The 24,646-nt window shown below is 42.7% G+C and overlaps 1 protein-coding gene and 1 long non-coding RNA gene across 2 annotated transcripts in view; both read right to left on the reverse strand.

Annotated features, from left to right (window-relative positions):
- Positions 1 to 3,589: 3,589 nt before the first annotated feature.
- The window catches only part of LOC125966801 (uncharacterized), a 65,716-nt gene continuing 44,659 nt past the window's right edge, over positions 3,590 to 24,646 (reverse strand). The window contains exons 3-4 of the long non-coding RNA XR_007480542.1: positions 16,519 to 16,685; positions 3,590 to 4,692 (exon numbers count right to left, since the gene is read on the reverse strand). This is a non-coding gene — a long non-coding RNA (uncharacterized lncRNA). The remainder of the gene's footprint in view (positions 4,693 to 16,518; positions 16,686 to 24,646) is intronic.
- Positions 8,504 to 10,334, reverse strand: sox14 (SRY-box transcription factor 14). Its single transcript, XM_049717208.2, has one exon. The coding sequence runs from the start codon at positions 9,788 to 9,790 to the stop codon at positions 9,026 to 9,028; it is 765 nt and encodes a 254-aa protein (XP_049573165.1). The 5' UTR covers positions 9,791 to 10,334; the 3' UTR covers positions 8,504 to 9,025.

Genomic DNA, 24,646 nt, shown 5'->3' on the forward strand with positions numbered 1-24,646 from the left:
AGGACGCACCATTGGGGGCTGCTGGTGGGTTTGTCACAGCACAAAAAAAATAAACGGGGTGGGAGGGGGGTCATTTACTCAAGTTTGTAGACTGATTCAGCTGATAGTTTGGAAAAGCTCTCAATTTAGTCAACCCTCATTGGAATTTCAGTTATCAAAAAATTAAGTCACTACTGCTGACCTGAACGATAACATCCATCATTCACAAATTTTGCTCTATTTGCTTCAGGGCTTGTTCGACTGTTTAACTGACGCTACCAAGAAATGATTCAGTTGCGAAACGCTTGTTTTTGGAGTTTGATGAGTCCGACTTCCTGTTCCCACTGACTCTTTGTCCTTTCGAGGCTTTGTGTGTTAGCCAAATAGCGGCTTGTTTTGACGATTTATGTTGGGGGTGACATCCGTAACGGCTGTCAATTATGAATAATTTACGATAAACGAGAACTTGCATGCTAAAAACAGAACATCAAAGCATAACCTCCCTTCATTTATTGTTTTTTTTTTGCATTCATTTCGAAGACTTTGATGTTTGCTGATTCAGATCTGACAGGAGCCAATTCATTGTTCATTATGAATTGGTTTTTTTTTTTGTTATCCTGCGACATCATTCATACGCATATTCCGAGCAGTATTTGGCACCCACTCAGTAGCACTCCCCATGGAGCCGGGAAATAATGTCAACCGTCGCACCTGCGTTTGAATGATGCCATCTCCGGCGTGAGTCTGAATCATGACTGGACGGGATGAAATCGATGTTGTTAAAACCACAGAAAGTCGGCCATTTTGGATCAAAAGTGTCATTTTCCCCACATTTTAGCAGTTTTCTAGTGTTCATACCTGAACAAACTCCTACAAAACGAAACGAAATTTTGGTTTCTTTGTGTGTCTTTGGCATGTGGAGAAATTGACAATAAAGCTGACTTTGACTTTGAAAAAGGATATTACCTGAAATTGTGAAAATCATGAGTTCATCTTAGAGTGGTGGCAAAGTTTGGTAATTTTTTTTGTGCTGGGATGAAAGAACACATTGACGTGTCTATGGCTAATAAACTGCCGCAAACAAAAATTCTGTCCAGTTATTTTCAGCTGCGCTAGAAGACAAAGAAAGAAGAAGAACAAAAGACGAAGAAGGAGAAGAAGAAGAGCGGCGTGCTAAAGGTCAGCAAGAAGTGCGATCACACAGGCTGGAAGATAAAGAGCCCACTGAGAAATATCAATTACGCCTTGACATTTTCCACCCGGAGACAAAGGATACCTGTGAAAAGGAAGCGTCATGGCGACCACCAACGTGATCACATCAGGAAATGATTGAGATATGTAACTGCTTTTTGTTCGTCCGTGCAGTTGTTGTGCATCAGATTTAGACAATATTGGATTAAATCCATTTCAAAGTGCTGGAAATTGGACATATGGCCTGAAAATGGCCACTTTGAACCAAAATGGCAGATTTCCTCTGTGTTTGGGGCCACAACTATAAGTGACTTTTGAAAATCTTTTGGAAATTGACAAAACTATGCTAAAATAGCTATTTGATATTTTTTTTTAGGTAGGCCTACTCATGATAGATATGACAACAAAATTTTTGTTGCCAAATGAAATGGGATTCAGTGGTGAATTTTCCAGATTGTGGAGTCGAGTAGCGACTGTTTTCAAATGACTACTTTCAAGCAAGATGGCAGACTTCCCAAGTCTTGCCAGACATGTGCCCCTGCTTCATTTTTTTGCAGGTGGACTCAAAATTGACATCCCCATCAAATTTCACGTTGCTATGTGAATCGAGCTCGGGGGCTGATTTTCAAAGAAAGCACCTTGTACTCAGTGAATCTCGCCAGTATTGCGCGCAGTATCTCGCTCCTCATCGTCTTCTACCGTTGCGCTTCATCAAGTATGCGACGACGTAATTAGCCCCCATAATCAACGCTATGCTGCTTTGTCGCGATAATGTTGCAGACGTGCCGGCGCCACACACGAGATGTGGGGGACTGAAGGTGAATCAAGACAAACCAATCCAAGCATCGTTTCTTCCCCCTTGCCGGTTATCTCGAATGAGCGCAGATGATCGCATGGTTCGCCATGTTCGAGTGAAGCTATGTTACAAGCTAGCAACAAGTTAACAAGTATATGTTCAGTTTTTACAATTGCTTTGGATTTTCATTCAACCAAAAACATGCTTGAATGTTTGCTAGGAATTCATCAGTGCAAGATTTTGTATCAAATCCGACCAAATTCTTATTACGGATTTTGTGCAAAACGTAGCGTGTCCAGCAAAATGCTAATGGTAGCTTCCTACAAGATTACGGAAGTCGTCTACACTGATAAACTAAAGAGGGATTTACGCTAACGTTAGCTTCTGGAAATTAGCATGTAGATGTTAGTTTAATGCATTTTCAAAAGGTACCTTAGACGTCTTCAAGTTTGACTCATGATTTTTGCTTCATTTTCAAGAGGCACAACAGTTTTGGGGGATTATGTGGTGAAACAAGTGCTCTGAAAGAAGTTTCATTTGAAAGCCACGGCGGGGTCCACGGTGGCGGCGACAGCAACGTCCCTTGAAGAAACAGATTAGTGGCGAGGTAATCATGAGTGTGGAAGTGTCTGTTATCTCGCTGAGGGCCTGTCTGCGCCACTGATAAATATTCATAAATATACCTTTTTTTCGCCTAAGGGAGCCGTTCACTGCTTCTGTAGTGCTGGGAAGTAAAATATTTGTACTTGTACAAGCTACTAATCTTCAATAGATCTATACTTTGAGTCAGTCTACCATCGATAGGACCAAGGTGGGGCATGACAGTCCAGCTGACTGACCTCATCTCACCAAAGTCCATTGCTGGAATTACTTTTCATGTCTCATCGTACCTGTGCGACTTTCAGTGGACGTTAGCATAAATCGATTGTAACTGCTTGTACTCGATTCTAATAATGTTCTGCACAGAAAAACAAAAATAGATGCAAATGCCTCAATAATAATTATAAATAAAAAAAGACAATGATGAAAAAAGATCAAAGCTGGGAAGATCACGTTTGCAAACGTTTCTGTAGGCTGCGTTCAGGAAGGAGCACCGTGTTGGGTTGCCAGATAAAGCGGTCGCCACATCGCCCCCAGCTGCTCCTTGCTGATTAGTCTAATCCACTGAGAGCTTCTGATTGAGGACCCCGAGGTGTGTGTATGGGGGGGGGGGGGGGGGGGGGGTAACCCTCCTCCCCCCCCTCCTCCTCAACTTCCTGATAAGTGACTTTACCTTTCACCTCTAGAACCCGGTGCGCATCTCTGCAACATACCCACCTCCAGTTAATCTTGTTCGGTCCGGGAAGCTAACATCGTTAGCTTGGACGCCCCCCCCCCCAACCAACCAATCGATCAAACAGCCAACCAATCGGTCGTGTGTGTGTGTGTGTGTTTTGAGGGGGGGGGGGGGGGGGGGGGTTAAGGCTAAGCCATTCATGCAAAAACATTCACACTTTAATGACATGATTGTCGTGACGATAAACAATTCTAAGAACTATTCTAGGGTTACCATCATATTTTTGACTCTTTGCCCCCTTTATTTTAGAGTGAAAAGCAAACAACAACAACAAAATATCCCGAAAGCCACGACAACCAAGTTTATTCTAATTTCTTTGCTCACACTTCTTTAACAATACATCAATGACCACGTTCTGGCTCATTTTTACTACGATAATGATTGTAATTATTATTCCTACCGAACCTCTTTTCATTGTTCGCATCTTTTTTATTGACAATAGCGTGAAGGCGTCCAGAGGTCAAAATATTTTCACAGCGTGAGTGATTCATTATTATTTTCAGAATAATTATGATCAAAAGGTTCTCGGGTTAAAAGTTTACAAGGGCGAGTTCCGCTAAAGACGCACAAAAGGAGTCACACATTCGCGCGCAGGTGGCATGTCGGCTCGTATGAAAAATATGACATCAGTATGCTTTGAAATGATTACACATTTGGAGATGAGAGAACAAACAAATGCATTGTTTGAGGAATGATGACCCGCAGTTGAGTTTGTGGATGCAGTCACCAATAGTACTTAATAAGCTTCTCAATAATAATCATAATAGCAAATAATAGAATACAGCTGGAAAAACAAATCTGTCATCTCTCTTATGACAGAATATTTGGAAAATATTGAAAAAGAAAATGGGCAGAAAAAAAGTCCACGATTCGTCAAGAAACGTAATATTAGGCAATCTTGGCAGAAGATAAAAATATAAATATAAAACAAAATATAAAATTTTAAAATAAAATAAAAGTAAAATAAATAAAAATATATGCCAGTAAGTTCACAGTGCAGGGATTTTGTTGCCTTTTAATTTTTTTAAATATAAATCAAACTTTGTTTCAAACTTATTTCAACATATTGAAATGAGCATCAATTATAGGGGTCCACCTGTCTACACAAACAGCCATTGCTTCAAGAGTTATATTCGTTACGCTGTCTATGGCGTTTTCCATTATGTGCTAGCATTAAGCTAGCGGTGGCTGTGTGATTGCTTTAAACCAATGTGTACAGTAACCTCATTTCAAGTCAAAGCAAAAAGAAGAAAACAACAACAATGAAATTATCCAGGCTTGCCAAAATGATACGCGGTAGGTGAGAACTACATTTGCTTCCGTCCGGGAAAGTACATCACTCGTAAGCACATCGGCACGTTGCTCTGGAAGTCGGTCACTGAGTTTCGGCCTGCAGAAAGAGCCAAGACGCGCATTGTGGTGTTGGTGGGAAACCGGTAAGCACATGTGGCAACACAAGAAAAGTTGCACAACACTTTGCGCACAATACAAGGCGTTTACGATGAGGCGGACGGGTGGACGGCCAAGCAGAGCCAAAGAGCAACTGCTCTGGCGACCACGTACAGCAAATGTGAACTTTTAACTCCTACTACAGTTATTGTGAGAATTCCCAAAATAAATTACATTGACATTTTGCTCAATGTCTCGACCTGTTTTGTTTCTTGTTGAGATTTGAACCGTGCAATATTTGTGGTATCAATGAAATATTGATTTTCCTGCTCACTTTGGCCTACTTCAAATAAAAGCTGTTCAATTATGTATTCAATTACATTCAATCATTAAAAAAAAAATCTATCAAATCTGGAACCTGTGAATGATTTTTGAGGGGATGTTTTTTTAATCACCTGAAGACAAAAATAAATGTGATGGAGGCAAGTTTTCTTTTGTGTGTCTTTGATCTTATTACATCCAAAATAACATACTTGGAATCGTCAAGGATCATGCACTAAAAATGTAAAAATAAAACACACACACACACACTGACATGTTTTTCCTGATGACAGAAATCTACTTGATGAAGTTTGCATTACTGTGAAAAAAAACATCTAACAAATAAATATTAAATAACAAAAGACGTCAAGGAAAACGCGTTAAACAAAATCATCTGCCTGACGACAAATTCAATGATGCAAGATGACTTTGATCTTATTGCTTGCACAAAACGTATTTTGTAATCGATGATATAAAAGAAACATCAAAGAAAAGATCTTTTCAAATATCTTCCCAATGACAAAAACAACAATATGGATGCAACTTTGCTTTTGAGTGCAAGGTGACTTTGATCTTATTGACGGCGTGTCATAAAATGTTTTGATCTGATTGACGCTATCATAGAAATATTAGACATCATAGAAAATTTATTCAAAAATGTCTTCCTGGTGACAAAAATCAACTAATTGGATGCAGATTTGTATTTGAGTAAAGGACAACTTTGATCCTATTAATGTGTCATAAACTGTTTTGATCCGATTGATCGTGCGAATCTCATACATCAAAGCTTACTTCAAAATATCGTCCTGATGACAAAAATTGACTTTTTGGATTCAAGTTTGTATTTGAGTAGAGGATGTCTTTGATCTGACTGACCGGAAAGAATCTGAAATGCTGTGCACGAGGACAAATCGAATAAAATTATAAATATACGAACAACAGAAAAAAGGCATCCTGTCTTTGGAAATAAAAGTGTGGATGCAAATCACATTTTTTAAACCCTTTAAATAAGCGTTGCATCGTGATTCCCTCTCTCTTAAGCTTTCTTCCTTTTAGATAAATATATTTCTTTTACATTTTTTATCATTTCTTTGCCTTTAAAAAAAAAAAGAGCATCCTGCTTCAAACAACACAACACACAGTGTGTGTTTTTTTTCCCTCTCTCTCTCGCCTTCCTCGTCCAAATGCTATCCCAGATTCAATTTCAGATACCGATGAGGGTGCTTTTCATCCTTTTTGGGAGACAATATTTAATATGCTGAAATGAGATCAGTTTTATCCTCGCCCGTTTGCGCCCACACAACCATTCCGCCATCACATTCTCGCTTCCTTGCTTGATCACATCTCGCTTTTCTTACACACAATCTGAAATCAACGCCACTAAGTGCGGCCAATTTAATTAAACACACACACAAAAATAAAAGCGGTAATTGTCTTTGATTTTTAAGTGTTTCGTAGGGGGTGAAAGTAGCCCACCCCAGAACCCCCCTCCCACCCCCTCTGGACTTTTATCAGCAAATGAAGCGTATAAATGACCTGGAAAGGCGCACGGCAGTGAATGAAATCAAATGAAGAACAATTCCCCCTCAGAAGCTGAGATGAGGATGATGCCGAGCTGCCAAGGAGATAAGAGCACTGGCGCGGCTGGATTCACGCGAATCCACGCGGGGAGTCCACCGAGGGATTAAAAAAAAAAAAGAAAATGCATTCAAACACACCATTATTTATATTTACATTTTTGCACTCTATCAAAAATGTGTTGAAAGCTACTTTTTTTGTAGCCTCGAGAATGTTATTAAAAAATAGAAGAAAAGGGATGGATGGAAGTACATTTAAAACAAACTCAAAAGAAGGCTACTAATAAATATAGTAAGCAAAAAGCATGTAAGTGTCCTAAAAAGTAAAAAAATAATATTAAAATAAAAATAAATAAGCTTGATGATGGATGACTAATGATGGGATCCCCTGGAATTAAAAAAACACTAAAGGAAAAAAATACAATTGCCAAAAAGGTGCCAATGGAACAACAATTAAAAGAACTAGAAAAGAAAGCAAAATAAAAATGTTACATGTAAAGCTGTTTTTATTTGAAGGGTCATGAAAATACAAATCATTCTTTAAAAATAATTTCAAATATCCATAGTACTGATAGTCATTAAAAATTGGTGCCATGAAAAAATAAACAATGTAATAAATAGAAACTAAATTTTCATGAATGTAATGATTAACAAGCAGGTGTTATAAAATCATAAGAATGATGAGAATAATTATGATTTTTTTTTAAAAGTGACACAAAGACTTCATAAGTACAAAGAAAACTTATGAAAAATCCTAAAAACCTTTTCGACACAAAATAAATTTTAAAAATCCAGTGCATTAAAACATTTGTTTTTTAAAAAAATCCTGACACCTGCATTGACATTATAAAGAATTAAAAAAAAGAAAGACACGAGTCAGAAAAGTAAACAAGTGTGGGATAGTAATTAAAGCTCCATTAAAAAAAAAAAAAAAAAAAGGAACAAAATGACTCCAAACTGAGCATGCCAACAAGAGCCTTGACGTCTTGTGCTGCGGACAAACTACAAATCAGGCCACAAAATCAGAAAATAAGGCAACAAATGCCGATTGCAAGTCATGATCCGAACTTGCAATAATCCTACTTCATAAAAATGATGCCACAAAATCCTGCACGCAGACAAAAGTCATCGTCATATTGGAACAAACATCAAGAACGCCACAAAATAAGGCAACAACTGTGCTATTAAATGTCTCAAATTAAAAAGCCAGCTTCAAACTACCAACACACACACATTTTTGGAGGTGTCCAACTTCAAGTATCCTCATTTACAAGCTATGCGTACGGATCTCCCCCCCCCCCCCCCCACCACCACCACCACCACCCCCCCTTGCAGCCAAAGATTGCACCTCCACTTGTGCGCAGCATATGTTCCCACCAGATAAAGTCAACAATTTGCACGTGGAAAATGAAATTCTTAATTAGAAAAGGCGCGTGCTCGTGCGTGCGCGCTCACTCTCGCTCCAACCCTCCGGTTGACACACAACACATGCACACACATTAAGTGAATTCCTGCGTGTGTGTTGGCCAAGTCTTTTGTCTTAATGAGTCAGCGCGCATGTTGAAACACGTGTTCGCTTCGTGAGGGTGCCGCTGTTTTTTTTTTTTTTCTCTGAGTTGTTGAACTTGCAGACAAGTGACTGCAAGATGCTGTTTCGATGTTTGCGTTTAATTTTATTTTTTTTAATCCACTTCCAAGATGCTCCAGGCAGGACTGGCTCTATTGCGAGGCTCGAAGCCGCCAAACGGGTCCGACAGGCGGCTTCAATCCCGGGAGGCCTCCCCTCATCTTTCACGCCGTCACGATTCTCCAGAAAAGTTTAGAAAAAAAAGGGAAAAAACCGCTTAGAAGTGATTTGGGCGCCTTGCCTTGAAAATATGAATTGTCAGGTTCAAGAATTGTTTGCAAAAAGCATGAAATGAGACAGATTGTCTTTTTTTTTATTGGACTCTTCTTCTCTTTGCTGGCGTTAACAAAGAGGTGTCAACCTTCGATAGATACATGACATTTTATCTTTTTATTATTTTTTTTCTTCGATAAAAAATACACATTCAAATTAAATTAGAAAATACAAGGGAATCAAATGTATGAAATTAAACCGTATACCTTTAATCGATAACCCGTATGTGCCAATTGAGGGGAGGGTAATAATCATAAGAGTTGATTGCTAGTAATCAACACAAACCAGCATTGAAATGTACACAATAAATAAAGTTAAAGGCCTCCTTTTTGTTTTCTTCTTTTTCTTCTCGCAGGCTGCCGTATAAACATTTACATTTCTTACAATCCTCGCACGCGGCTGCAGGAAACTTGAGCGGGGGAAAGAAAAAAGTCCATTCCGCTTTCCTCCGCGTCGTCTTCTGTACATGCATGTTCAAAAAGAGTCAGTCTTGCTTTGCTTTTGTTTGTTTTGTTTGAATCTCAACATGCGCGTGATTACATGGCAGCGGCGTGCGCGGACGAGTAGGGGTCAATCCCAGTCTTGCTCATACCTGGAAAGAGGATGTAGGCCACGGGCGGCTGCAAGCTGGACGCCGACCAGGCGCTGCAGTTACACGGCACCACGTAGCCCGGGTTCGTGGGCGACGGGTGGGTGTGCGTATGCGGGTGCGGGTGCTGCGTGGGCCCGCAGCCGCCCAACGCCCCGAAGGCGCCCGCGCCCTGGTAGCCCAGCGACGAGTAGGGCACGCCGGCGGCCGCGGCGGCGGCCAGGGCGGCGTGCGGCATGTCGGCCATCTTCTGGCCGAAGCCCGCCGCCGCCGCGTCCGCCAGGAAGGACGAGTAGGGCGAGGCGGAGGCGGGCGGCAGGAAGGCGCGCGCTGCCGCCGCAGCCGCCGACTTCTCGCTGTGGCTCAGCAGCGCGTCCGACGGCAGCGGCAAGCCCTTCAACTGCTCCGAGTCGCCCAGGTAAGGCAGCGGGAACACGTAGCGGTCCTTCTTGAGCAGGTTCTTGGGCTTGCGCCGCGGCCGGTACTTGTAGTCCGGGTGCTCCTTCATGTGTTGCGCGCGCAGCCGCTTGGCCTCATCGATGTACGGCCGCTTCTCGGCCTCGGACAGCAGTTTCCACTCGGCACCCAGACGCTTGCTGATCTCCGAGTTGTGCATCTTGGGGTTCTCCTGAGCCATCTTCCGCCGCTGGCCCCGGGACCAGACCATGAAGGCGTTCATGGGTCTCTTGATGTGGTCGGCCGGCTTGGACATGGCTGCCTGTCGCGAGTGCGTGCACGGCGGCCGGCGGGAGCCGAAGGAAGAAGCAGGGAGGGGGAAGGGGGTGGGGGACGAAAAAAAAGTTGCTATCTGGAGTTCACCTGCTGCTGGGAAGATGCGAGATAACTGCAGGCATGCCGCGCGTTTCGCTCGGATGGTAAACAAAAGGAGAAAAAAGTGCACAAAAAAAGGAGAAAAAGCAGCGGTCCAAATCCAAAGAGAGCGCACGCAAAAAGTCCACGACTGCGAGCATGCACGTGCGAAGAAAAAAAGCAGAATCCACAAGAAAGGTAAACGCAAGAAAGTCTCCTCTCTCTCTTTTCTTCTTTTTTGTCGCGCTGTTCGTTCGTTCGCTCGCACGTACGCTCGCTCGCTCGCTTGCTCGTCGGTGCGCTTGGTGCCTTCTTCCGTCGAGCTGCACCACCTGGCGCGCCTTGCAAATGAGCGCGGAAGGCGGCGAGGATGCAGCCAAAAGCGGCCCACTTCAAAGGCAGGGCTTGCTTGGCGTTCCTGCACGCAAACGTGACGTCACCAACCATCGCGGCCCGGAGGTGCGCTTCGTTGAGCACCGGCGGCGGCGGCGGCGGAGGAGGAGGACTAGGAGGAGGAGGAGGGCGGGGGGTGGGGGACAACCTTTACCTGCGGTCGCCAAACAGTCGCACCTTGATCGTCTACTTCAATTACACTCTTTTTCAAAGTCAAAAAAGTCAAAGTCAAAGGCTCTTAAAGGCTGGGCTAGAAATTCTACCGAACCAGGAAAAAATAAATAAAATTGGAGGGATGTTTTGTACAAATTTTTTTTTGTGCAAAACTATTTTTAAGCCAAACTGTGTTGTTTTAGACGCAACAGTTTTAAAAGTAATTAATTTCCCCCCCCCCCAAATAAATAAATAAATAATTCCCCCAATTTGCGATAATCCAATTTAAAAACGGAAAAAAAATAAATGGTAAAAATGTTACAATTCTACCAAAAATGTCAATAATGCTATAAAAATTGTAGGATTCTTGCCATTTGTTTATATCTATAGAAACGAAACTAATCCTTCCAAAAACTTTAACGGACTATAAAATAAAAACCTTGACAAAAAAATAACCAGGTGCATAATTATGTAGAAACATTGTATTTTCACAAAACCTGCAAAGACATTTTATCATACACCAAAATCTCGACTAAAACACATTATTTGCATTTTAATTTTAAAACAATATTGTTTAATAATAAAATAGCCACCATAAAAGACCACACTAAAACTTAAATAGGTCTAAATATACCGAAAAATTGCCCCCAAAAGAATTAAACTAAAAAAATACATTCTAATTGATTCAAGCAGAATTTCAATAGCTTAAAAAAAATCTATCAAAACAAGTTTCATTCTGCAACATCAAAACGCATTTGCTACACGACAAAGAAATCAATACATCAAGTCCAACTCACCAATTAGACTAATTTCCTTTCATTTAACCTTTATTTGTTCAATGAGTACATGTGCCTTATTACAAGTCGGAAACAGACTTTGAAGACAACCTGTTCAAGCCAATTAGTCTACAGTCTATAGGCCACTGCAACAATTAGTTAGCTAGCCAAAAAAATAAGTGGCCTGCTTTGGGAAGGGTGTGTGCGTGCGTGCGCGTGCGTCAATAATAATAATAATCGCCATCTTAATATTTGGATATTCAGGATATGGACGGATGGATGCATATTTTTCATGTGTTGGGGTATCTCTCTCTTTCTCTCTCTCTCTCTGCGCATGCGTTGTTGTGCGTCAAGAAGCAGGAAGATTTGCATCGTTTACTTGCTGAGGGGGGGATCATGTAAAAAAAAAAATCAGGGGAAGAGAGCAAGAAGAAGATGAAAAAAGAAACGGGGGGGGGGGGGGGGGGGGGGGGGCAGGACAGGGCAGCGAGCAGGAGGCGACTTCTTTCTCCGAACAGGAGCCTCGCTACAGGGCTCATCGGCGCACGAGGTAATATGATAGGAAATATTGATCAAATGTCACTTGGCTGTATTGCATGTTGGCTTAAAACAACAACTCAAAAAATGTGTTCCTCTTCGGGTACTTGTAAAAAACACTTGATTTGTACATTGCTAACGATAATAACAAAATAAACAAATAAAAAATAACAATAGTATGGCTTTTTATTAGAAGAATATGAAAGTTGTATGTGATCTTTATCTATTATTTTCTTCTTATTTATTAAACTGTGCATACGATTTTAAGACCACATGATGAAATATGTATCTAAAAAACGTAAACGTTTAAAATCATAATGATAGACTTAATTTCGCTTTTTCTATGGAGAGTGATGCAAACAGATGATTAATTAAACGTGAGCGCGCAAGCGTGGAGGTTGCGTGTGCGTGCACGTGTGGGGGCCCTCCCTCCTCCCTCAGCGGAGCTGTCCGTGGTACCGAAGAGCTTCGGCTTCATGAGACCTTCAACTTCAAGCCCCGCCCCACTCCACCAACAGCCAACAATAACAAATCTATCAGCAGCTTTCAATGTTGGTCTCCCTCACTCCAATAATATCAGTTGTTGGTTTAAAAGCCTCTATTGTGTGCGTGTGTAAAAGTCAGATGCTGTACACGCACACACTCAGATGAAGTGGTTGCAAAAGTGTCCACACCCACTAAAGCAAATCTATCTATCTATCTATCTATCTATCTATCTATCTATCTATCTATCTATCTATCTATCTATCTATCTATCTATCTATCTATCTATCTATCTATCTATCTATCTATCTATCTATCTATCTATCTATCTATCCATCTATCCATCTATCCATCTATCCATCTATCCATCTATCCATCCATCCATCCATATATATATATATATATATATAGAGAGAGAGAGAGAGAGAGAGAGAGAGAGAGAGAGAGAGAGCGAGAGAGAGAGAGAGAGAGAGAGAAAGAGAGAGAGAGAGAGATAGTATATATATATATATATATATATATATATATATATATATATATACACACTATATATATATATATATATATATATATATATATATATATATATATATAAAATGTCAGGGGTTGTCGGGGAAGCGAAGGATGAGGCAAGGCAAAGGTGATAAGAGAAGAACATCAAAGAGCGCGTAGGTCCACACGGCCCACATTCTACTATACAATTAGGATTAAAGGGGCCCGGTGGAGATCGGGTCCGATAAGCCATCACAAAAGCCAAGGTGATGTGACTCATCGCTGACCTTCATTAATAGAATGAAATTCACTGGAGATGAACAAGGAAAGAAGAAGCAGTCATGTTGTGCTAGCACGCTAATGCTATCGCTCTTCCAATTCCAGTGGAACCCCTCTCCCTTACAACAGGTTTCAAGTCAGCGGATTTTTATTTCTCTGTCATCATTAATCGTTGTGGAAATTTGAGACAAATATTCAAACTTTTGTTTACATTTTGCCAGTCAAGAATGTTGAAAGTGGGAACCGTTGTTTCATCAAACGATCTTTTGTGGCCTTTTGTCACATTGAATGGTGCCGATTTATTAGTCTGTCAAATTTGACCTCTGCTCCAGATACCGATGCAAGGGGACTTATTGTGTTAACAAAAAGGAGGAAAGGTCGTCTATTGAGTAGAAGAAATGTTTTTTAGGCTCATTAACGCAAGTTTCAGACAGCCATAATTGGTTAATTTGGACCATATTTATGTCTTCTGAAGTTGCAGTGCAACCCCGCAGACATTTGGTCGGGATGTCCATCTTAAGTCGAGCCACAAAAAAGTCTCAAGAATTCATGCCTGGAACGACACAATCACAAAGTCGACTAAACTGGTTTGAATCAACAATTTTCCGATCATTTTCACTATTTCCAGCTCTTTTAGGTGAACATGCCCTCCGGACTTTGCCCGACTGCCACCAACCGTCCGTCCGTATCAGCGGGCGCGTCATGACGCATGCGCATCCTTCATCGCTGTTTAGTCGCGCAAGTTGAAAAGAGGAAATGAAGCCCCAGTCAGAAAAGTGGAGGGGTGGACTGAGATGAAAAGTCTCCATTGTAGCATGTCAAACAATGGGATTTTTCTCAATATATAATAACACGCACGCACACGCACGCACGCACGCACACACAGACACACACCGGGGTCCTCTCATTCCAGCGGGCGTGTGCGTGCGTGTGAGTGGAAATAGGCCGGGCAACAATTAATTTGCGAGTGAATTGAGGCAGGATCTATTACCCCTCTCTCTCTCTGCTTCTATTGCTCTAATGGAAAATCTATTTGGCTTGCCTTTTGTGTCCAATATAATTTAATGCCCTCCTTTTATTAATGGCCCGAAATAATTACGGCAGGGGGGCCCTTTTGTGATTCTCGAGTATGTTTCATTTAATTGTGTAATAAATGTCTAATCGGCCCCGCCATCTGAAGCCATTATGGGCGCTAAAATTAACAATTACGCCACAAATGTCTCAGTGAATGCGTCGGGGTGGGGGTGGGGGGGGTGAGGGTCTATAGAAATGGCCGCTGATAACAAGACACGTATAAATCATTCATGAGAATTTTCTCACACACACAGAGAGATAGTGGGTAGAAAGGAGAAAAGAAGAGAAGAGAAGAGAGTGCATTCAGAGGAGGGGATGGATCCCGCTCTTTCTTTCGCACCTTTTTTTTTTTTTTTTTAAGTGATAGCTTTCGCTGCAGCTCGACACAAAAACCTGGCAGGGCCTCCGCCAAGGCTCCCGGGTTGCCTCTAAGCGGCACGGCGGCTGACCCGAGGCAATTAAAGAGGCGTCACACTTGCTCGGCCTGTAGGAATTGTTTTCTTTCCACTCATTTCATGGTGGGCCTGCCGCCGCAACCATCTTCATCGTCGTCAGCGTCGCTCCCGCCCCTCCTTTTCCACTTCTGTGACACAGTCAGGCTAATGCGCCGCCATTGGTCGTGGCAAATCGAGTTGATTTCGAAGTTCTTCTTATGGAGTCGCCAAGAATAATCAATACGTTGGGGGGGGGGGGGTTATTTTGTATAGCGGTAGTACACTATGAGCAAAATGTAGAGGAAAAAAGTTGGCAAAATGGAATTTTAGAGTTTTATATTGTCTAGTTTTTTTTCCCAGTTTGTTAAAAATTGAATTGTTTCAAAAAAAGAATATATGTACGCATGACTTATTGCTCAAAAATAGACAACAGAATAACAAAATATTATACGAGAAAAAAGATTTCACGCTGGCAAGAAAAGCAGACACGGCCGCTTGTGAAGAATTGATGAAGGCTTCTTTCAAGAAGGACGGAGGTGAAATTGGCCGTGAAATGCGGCGCGTTCAACTGAACGCGTCAGAAGAAGGTGCGAGCTGGCGTTGACAAAGACACTTTTGTCTTGTGCCACTTACAGGAAAGACGTGCAGCATTTTTTTTTTAACTCTGACATCTTGCTCAGGTCAAATTGGACATCTTTTGACATTTGACCAGAAGCGCCTGATCAATAGAGGCCGTTACCCATCTTGTCAACATTCTACTTTGCTTGAAAACCAAAATGTAATAAAAAAATTGCTAGTGAAATAAATATTTCATCTGTTTTAGAAGAGCAGAGTAGATGGTTGATAGGTGCTGATGAATACATTTGATTGCTGTTTTGGTAATGCACATTCCTCTGCAATGCCAGACAGTGAACAGAGGGGGCGTTGTTTGGAAACCCAAATGGCATAATTCTACCTTCATATAAGATTTTTCTTGAAAATATATCTGTATTTTCTTGAAATTTGGACTTTTTCTCAAAAATATTTGACTGTAGTAAACATGACTTGTAATGAAAGAATATTGGTCTCTGAATACTTTTCTTGACAGGCGTGGCAACGAGCGTGTGCACGATAATGACACTGCGGTATCTTTATGACATTTAGTCACACAGCGTTGCTCTTTGTCTTGCAGGAGAGCAAAAGGCTATAATTGGAGCCATCATCTGCGGCTGAGAGGCTAAATGAGGGATCCCTCGACTCCGGGATTACCCTTTTTTTTTTTCTTATTGGGAAGACATAGCCCGGCGCTAAGCCCCGCCAGCGACACACACTCCTCCAGCGCAGCGGCCCTCTTTCACGTCCAAATGTGTCCTGTCAGGGAGGCTTAGCGCAAATCTACATAATCCCCTTTCATCGCAATTAAAGATAGCAGTGAACAATAAAATTGCTTGCTCTCTGGTTTGTTTCGCGCGGCTTTGAGGCGGCCAAAGGTGACACAGGGCTGACAATATATCCAACTTTTCCAGACACACATGACAAATGAGTGCAAAGGAGAGAATTAGAGCAAAAGCGCATAAAATGGCTGCTCATAAAATGGTGAAAACAATTCAAAAAGAATGGGAAAAGTTACTAATATCTCACGGGATTACAAAACAATGTTAGCTAACAACATGCTAGTTACTATGTAGCTAGCTAGTAGGTAATAGTTGACAAGTTAGCTAAATGTTTATACAGTGATACCTCACAACAATACTTACGAACTTTTCGAGATACGAACCGGAGCCTCGTGATTTTCTTGCATCTACGTACTTACGAAGCAATTTTCCACTTACGAACCGACGCACCGAAAAGTAATGACAAGTACGTAAGCACATTGCAAGGAGTATGTGGAAGCACACAATAATTTATTAGCCTGCCTTTTTCTGTGTATTCTCAGGGATATTTTTTGCAATTGTAGAAAATTAGAACCTCAGCATTTATTTTTTTTTGTTATAAAGGTTTGGAAAAGCAACTGAGTTTGAGTCTCCTACCTGGCGACGACCTCCTGCTAGCAAACCTCTGGCGTCTTTTTGTGGACTCTGACTCAGTGAAGACCAGGACAAGCATTTACAGCCGTGATCCCGGTAACCTTTGGCATCTTCCGTCGTAGCAAACAAATCCACAGCCCATCATCAGGAAAGAAAACCTCAGCATTGTCCTGTCAATAATTGGACTTCATTGGCGTTAACATACTGAACGTTTGAAAAATGTAACCAATTGTGTTTTAAATTGTGGTTGAAACTTATGAAACAAACTTGCAAGACGGTAATGCAGACTTGTGACCGCCTTGAGACCAACTCGTAAATATTTTGGTAGTGTAGCGATATTGCAGCCTCGCCTAGCCCGAGTCCGCCAGCCACTACTGGCCACTCGCTCATTTACAAGCAGTATCACTACACCGCCAAAATATTTACATTTAATGCAGTACCCAAAGTACAACCCACCAAAAATCTTTTGAGCATTCCCCGTCGGCCGCAGCCAGTTAACCAAAGCGAGCGGTGACTTATGACCTTGATAAAAGGGACGCTGACATCACTTCAGCTTTGCGTTGGCGATAGTGGGTTAGCTTAGCATCTAATTATTGTTTAATAAGCTCCCCCTGGCTTGTTTGTCAACAGCGTGTCTTTTCTAATCTGGCCAGAGCCTGCAGGGCGGCGATAGCATCTTAAGCCTCTTGTTCCAGCAGCCTCGCCTAGCCCGGCCGAGTCCGCCAGCCACTACACTGGCCACTCGCTCATTTACAAGCGGCAGATAAAGGCGTCCTTTTTAATCTGCTTGCTGCAAAGCAATGCAACAACAGCGCAAGGCGTGGCCTTTGAACGCACCCGGCGGCCTTTGGTTTGGAACGTAACCCACGGGGAATTTGAAAGCGCCAATTGCCTTGGCTTCCATCACCTGTCAATCACATGCAGAATGATGAGCATCCACTTAGGGTTTTCTTTCCAGAGGAGAATGTTGCTAGCCTTGCTAGGTTAGCATAAAAACCGGGCAATGCAATAATGTGGTTTGAGTGACAAGCACATATTGTAACTTGGAGCCGACCGAACTTGACTAGACGGATACAACAGACAATGCTAACACTAAGACCTTTATTTCATATTAATGGAGAGAAAATGGTACATCATATGACAGCAACTACTAATCTCTACAATATTTGTCTGGAAGGCTACAGTATAGAAGAAACATGACGGTAGCCTCATTAGCTTAAAAAAGGACTTAATTGGCCTCATGTTAGTAGCATAATTGTGGCATTTCAGTTGATTTACAGACACTAAAAGAACATAGTCTTGCTTGAAGCAGGCCAATGGGGTTTTTTTGTCGTTTTGATGGCTAAGTCATCGTAAGAAGGATAGACTACAGGAGCATGGTGGTAGCCTCATTAGCTTAGCATAAAGACTATGCCTCAGGTTAGTTGCATAATTTTAACATTTGGCTGGAAATAGATTCTAGAGTACAGTCTAGGAAGGATGTGCTGCTTTTGTCGTCTAGCCAAACATGTTGTGACTGTTACTCATTTTAAAAACAAACAGCATGAGTGTTTGTTCTCCTGTGTGGTCGCGGTGCGAAAGGGTGGGACGAGTGAATGATGTATCGCGCTCCCCGAGACAGATTGTCGTCGCGCCTGGCACAGATTAGTCACATGTGGCCTCTGAAGGAGGCTGCAAATTGCGGCCTCTCTTTAACACTGCCGATAAGGCGTTAAATGAAGGGAGGCGCCTTATCAGTACGCCCGCTACCCATAAATCACCTCCCGCCGCCCAGCCACCGCCGCTTTCTATCAGCGTCCTGGGGGCCCTGCGACAACCCGCCACCCGCCAGCACATCTCCCGACAATCGCGCACACATTTGCCTCCTCATTCACACTCGGCTGTGTCATTCGTGTGTTTGTGTGGTGCGCGCGTGCTCGCTATCTCGATTTAATCCGCGCCAAAAACAAAAAGACACTTCACAGTCAATAAGAAGCACAAGTGGCCTTTAATGGGAGACTCCCCATAAAAACAAAAGCTGCAGTAAGCTTTAATGAGCGGTTCCAAGTGCCTTCATTGTTTCTTGTTTCCAAGACTCTTTAGTAGAAACAAAAACATCAAGTGAAGCACTTGTGCAAATAATCAAAATAATAATAATGACTCGTGTTTTGTATGTTAGCCAGATAGTAAATTTGGTTTAAGGCTCCGTCCTTTCTACCGCATTCCTTCTTCTCACAGTCTTTCTCCATCTCCATCCCTCCACCCATTCTGCCTCCTTACAGTGGATAGGAAAAGTCTACACACCCCTGCTAAAATCACAGTATGTTGGCGTAAACACAACATTGCTGAATATTATAAACATTTGGAAAAACAATTTAGCGTTATGAGTCCAAAACAACCAGGCTTCTGCTAGATAGAAAACCAATGTCCGGAAAAGCCTACTTGAACATCAGAACTTTGAGGTGAATCACTGGCCTGTTAAATGATTGCAGGAGTGTGCAGACTCCTATTTAACATCTAAAATGGTTTCTCGTATTGGGGTGTGTAGACTTTCTTGACCCACTGTACATGCTTTCTGCTTCCTCCCAACATCCTTGCTACGCCCTTCATACACCCTATTTAGATCCGTCCTATGTCTTTTCCTGTGTCCGTCATCCAAATAAGATCCACCCCTCCCCGGCCTGCCCCCAAATGCTTTTGCACCTGTTTTTCTTTTCACCATTCTTCTCACATGCTCAAGTCCATTCAGGAAAACAAAACAAGACAAGTTTCAACAAAGAAAATGAGCAGTGGGTAGTTTTTGATAAGATGTGCACACAAGCTACGGAATGTCGTTTTCAGGATGAATTCACAAGCACACGCGCGCGCACTAATAAAAATGGACAGTTGCCACAGTGGAGGCGGTGATCAATACTAATCACAGACATAATTATTCACTGGGGCTTAGGTAGCCATTGATTTTTAAGGCAGTTGTTTGCATTACTCTCATATCTCATCTTAGTCATCTTCAATGTGTTTTTTTTATTTTTTATACCCGTCGGAGTAAAAGTGCAAAATTTATGAATGTCATCGCAAGGTCTCATCAGTGCGGCATACTTTCATGTGTTATGTTTTCGCACTCCGCCACCTCAATTTTAGTACTCAAAAGATGATTTTGATTCAACTATTGCTATAAGCGCAACAATGGCGGATGGAGGCCAACACGCATTTTGTTTTTGCATTTATTTACGTGCCACCACTGTAATTAGTCCCACAAACACTCGATCGGTTCTTAAGTATTCATGAAAGCCAGTGAGCTGATAAATGGAATTTTGCTGGCGCGGCGGCATCTCGCATCTCACCTAACTTATTTCCACAGATAATCCCGTTTAAATATCCTGCCCCGCTTGAACGCGGAGGGCCCAGGTATCGGCAACTGCTTGTACATGCGTGTTAATGCCTGGACTCCACGTCATCTGAAGCACATTGAACATCCAAATTATTAGTTGCTCTGAACCAAAATCATATTGATTCATTACCACTAGTCTCTTAATTTTAGATTTTCAATATTTCAAGGGGGCGTGAATGGTGAGTCACGATATTCCGCGGCAGTGGTTCACTGCTGGTGAATTTGTAAATCGTGACCCAGTGGGGGAGACTACATACGCGCAAGACTCCTGCCGCGGCCTTGGCTTGGCTTCCGGCGTATTCATTCATCACCGGCGTCACCGAGGTCATATGATGAAGTGGTGGACGGACGGGCACGGGGGGGAGTAAAAGGTGGTCCGTCTCCTTCAGACCCGGATTTGTCGCCGCTTGCCTGTTGACTTCATGCTCCACCGGGAACACATCCAACTGGCGCGGTTTGAATCTAAACAGCCACCCACCCGCCAATACTAACAACAACCACCCATTTTCTCCCCCTGGGCTGACAGACAGACGGACAGACGTTATCGTGGGCGAGTATCTCCAGCTCTGGGCCTTTATCGCCCGGGCGCGAGGGCCCCCACAAATTTGGCCCGGACGCTGATAAGGCGCAATATCAGTGACAGCGCATATTTTATGTATGAAAGGTAGCAGCGCACTGGAGCGGCGGGTTTGTTGAAATGGACGATGCCTATCGCGCACTTGAGGCCATTTGTCTACATTTACATCACACTGTTGATTTACCAACTCAGTGGTTTTTAAACAAGCTCCTGTCCCACAAAATCATTTTGATTCCAGCACACATTTGGTGGGGATTTCACTTTTACTTTCCTTACCATCAAAGAAGAAGAAAAAAAAGAATAACATACAATAAAATAACAAGAAAAATCACAAGAAAATCAGTAAGAATAAGAAAATAATTTGAATTACACAAATAAGGAATGTGAGTATGAAAGAGGGAAAAAAATAACAGAAAAGCAAGAGCAGAAATCACGCGCTTTATGTCATCCGAATAGGTCATTTTAATTATGCTGTGTGTGTGCGTGCGTGCCTTCGTGTGCGTGTGTGTGTGCGTGCGTGTGTTTGTCCATCCAGTACAGATTATTTCCTGGGGATTTCTCCCGTCACTTTCCCTTCGCCGCCCGACTGTTGTTGGCATCAGATAGCGGCTGATTTCCATTTTAGCGCCACGCCGGTTATGCTTGTCAGCTCGCGGGCCGCCATTTTTTTTTTATGTGTGTGTGTGTGTGTGTGTGTGTGTGTTATGATGGAAATAAGATCTTAAATATGCCACCCGTCTGGTTGACATAATAGTTTGCTTTGTATATGTGTGTGTATGTGTGTGTATTTGTTTTTTTTTTTACATCTACAGACAGAAGTTTGAATAAAATGTGTTTAAAAAGAGCAGAAATATCATTATCAGCATTTTAACTATCCCATAAAAAAGGTTGAACCCACATGTGAGGGCGGGGTATGGGAAGTGGTGTGTGTGTGTGGGGGGGGTATGCTGCTCATTAGCATAACAAGCTGGCGTGTTTTTGCAGATACATTTGTTCAGGACAGACAAGGGGGGCACGAGTAAGGGGCACAGTCGGGGGGGGGGCGCTTGGTAGTGAGGGCAGGCGAGGCTTTTTGCTTGATTTGAATAACAAGAGGCCGACACGCGCGCAGCCTATCTGCTGCGTTGTTGAATGAAACACTTGGCCTCCGATGGAGCGATAAGACGCCGCAGATGCTGGGGAGGGAGAAAAAAAGAATGCCGGGAGGGGGCGAGACCAGGAGAGGAACGCTGCCAAACCAACGCTGGAACTTTGTATTATTCTTAACTTCAACTATCAATTCCCTTGTAATGTTCACCCATGCCAACAAATGACGTCGAGGGGGGGGGGGCATGAAGAACTCAATCACCGCATAAGCATATCATCAACATCTGCATAAAATTAGCAAAGAACCTAAGAAAGAACAAGAGTCAGAATGACTGTATAACAAGAAGAAACGACTAATAGTCTGCAATACAAGGAATAAAAGTAAGACTAAAGAAAGGAAGAATACATAAAAAGTGAGCAAGCACAGTAAGAATACAAAAAAGAATAAGCATGTGTGATAAAGAATGACAGTAAGTCGAAGAAATAGGTGTAAAAAAAAATGGGGGGATAAGAGTAAAAAAGAGCAAGATTAAAAATAAGAATGGGAACAAGACTAAGAAAGAACAAGACTATGATTGAGGATAAAAATAGAAGTAAGGGCGAGAAAGATTAAGAAAGAATAAGAGTAAATCCGCTTGACTAAATTCCCCTCTGTGATTAATTAGAATGAATACGTCTCGTTTTAATAGATGCCTGACAGGAGAATGGTGGACTCATCATACAAGAGAGAAAAAGATTTTAAAGGCTTTTTGTCTGACAATAGTCACACAAACAAACATGATGTTGCTTTCAATGACTTGCATGTTTATTGTGGGGACGCTGATCCATCCCTGGGGAACACCCATGTCAAGTGTGTGTGTGTGTGTGTGTGTGTGTGTGTGTGTGTGTTTTCGCAGGTAATCCTTGCAGTGTGTGTATGTGTGTGTCAACCCCGCCCGCTGCCGCACTTCTTCTTCTTGAGATTTGGCTGGAGATGTCCTAAATCTCAGCTTGATTTGCCATGTTAAGCGAGGCTTAGCTTAGCTCGGCGCCTCGGCACCGTCCGGGCCCGACGGATGCAGGAGGAGAGGAGCCTGTTGAGAGTTAGCTGCGTACTTGTAAATATGTGCTAACACTTTGGCGGGTAATCCTCCCGCACAAAGACTCGCCGGAGATTACGCCGCGCTCGCCTGACAGCGGGAGAATCCTCCGGCACAATCAAATTCCTATGGCTGCCGAGATTTGGAGAGGGCCCCGTGCGCACGCACGCTCGGTTTGGACCGAAAGCGCCCGGGCTCCGCCGCTCGCCGGGCTAGCAAATACGCCGTGAAGCGTGTTATGTGTTAAGCTATGTGTCTGCATTATTTAAAAAGCATTTTTGACAGCCTCTCGGGTCAAGAGGAGCAGCAAAACATCTCTGTCTCCCGGTGGAAATCGCTTGCGCGGGCTGGCGTGAGCGACACAATGCAACAGGTGGCGCTAAAATTCCTCAAAGAGCCACTGAGAGTCTTTGTCGCTTCAGTATTGTGCGGTTTGTTCTCTATACAGCAGCGACATTGTGTGATTTCACCCCAAGCCTGTAGGTGGCAATTATGTTCATAACAAGTTAAAATTATACCAATATATGAAACAAGAATTACAAAAAAACACTAGCAGAGAAAATGGGGGAAAAAAAAGGTGAGAACATAAAGTTGATCTAAAATATCCAAAGCAAAATTTCAAAGAATCGGAATAATAACCACGAGAAGAACTAGAACATGAACAACTGGAATAAGAAACACAAGAAGAACAAAAACATGAACAAAAACCACAGCAAGATCTCGAAGAACAATCAATTAAAAATATATTAACAACGATGTAGTAAAAAATACCCAATCTAAAATTTGTAATAAGACTAATCACAAAAAGAACCAGAGGAAGAACCAAAAGAACTGGAACAAAGCAAAGCAGAAAATTAAGAAGAAACAGAACTGTGTCTAATAGACCTAGAACAAGAATCATCAAGACCCATGAAGAACCAGAAGAATGCCAATGGCACAATTTGCTGTGTTTTCAGTGACCATCTAAAAACCAATCAAACAAACAAACAAAAATTTTTTTAGGAGGCCTCCAGTCCTGTAGGTGGCGATAACGAGCATGACGATGCACATTGAGAAATAAGACGCTTGGAATGGTCCCCAATAAAAAAAGCACTTGTCAAAGATGGTTTATCACCTTTTGTCCTCTTTTCACTTCCTGCGGCCCCCACCTCACCTCGCCCGGGCTGCCGCGTTTGTAGTTCTCCACGGCATGACTATTCAGAAGCCGCCTCATCGCTGAGTGAACGTTGATAATTGCAAGGCGTCAGTGGGAGAATGGCAGCTTATGTTCTCGCCACTTATACCGATATTTAATATTTGCCCGCTTTTCTCTCGCTCTTCTTCTTGCCTTTTGTCTGCGTGGAAAAAAATACACACTTCAAAAAGAATTCCAATAAAGCGCAAATTAAAAGGAGGCGTCGATCGGGCCCGGGAAAAAGAGAGAGAGGCCCTCTAATCCCGCTATCTCTTAATAATTCAAAGTGGCTTTTATTTTGAGAATAAAAAGCGGGAATTAATCTGTCGCTTGTGAAGCCGTCCTCTCTTCTCGCCGGTTAAATAAATCCCCGCTCGTACATCGGAGGCCTTGCGCTGGCTGCTCTCCAAGCTGGCTGTCAATTCCCACTCCCTTTTTTTTTTTTTTTTTTTTTTTTTTTACCCCACCCCCATCCCTTTTCTCTTTTATTCCCCTTCTCCCGCCTCGCCGCCCAGGGAGGAAGGGAGAGCCGCCGGAGAGCCGCTATCGCCGCAACCTGACGGCTAAGAGCACTTAGCTATAAGGCGGCGGTGGCGGCGGCAAACTTTGGCCACATATTAGCGCGCGGCGCAGACGTGACAAAAGGCATTGTGGGAAGAGCGGAGCCTTTATATTCGTCCTTTAATGTTGGCGGGAGCAGGCGGGGGGACCTTTTTTTCACCTGCGCCACCAAGTCAAGAGGGAAGAAAGTGAGCTTTTTACAGCTTTCATTCTGGGAGCAAACTGACGACGAACAAACCAAGGACGAACTAACAACAAATTAATCTCAAACAGACCAAAAAAAAACA

Source organism: Syngnathus scovelli, chromosome 10 (assembly GCF_024217435.2).
Source record: "Syngnathus scovelli strain Florida chromosome 10, RoL_Ssco_1.2, whole genome shotgun sequence".
NCBI classification, from domain to species: domain Eukaryota; kingdom Metazoa; phylum Chordata; class Actinopteri; order Syngnathiformes; family Syngnathidae; genus Syngnathus; species Syngnathus scovelli.

Excerpts from the sequence above, each read along its gene's own strand:
- sox14 (XM_049717208.2), bottom strand. The coding sequence starts at position 9,790 with ATGTCCAAGCCGGCCGACCACATCAAGAGACCCATGAACGCCTTCATG.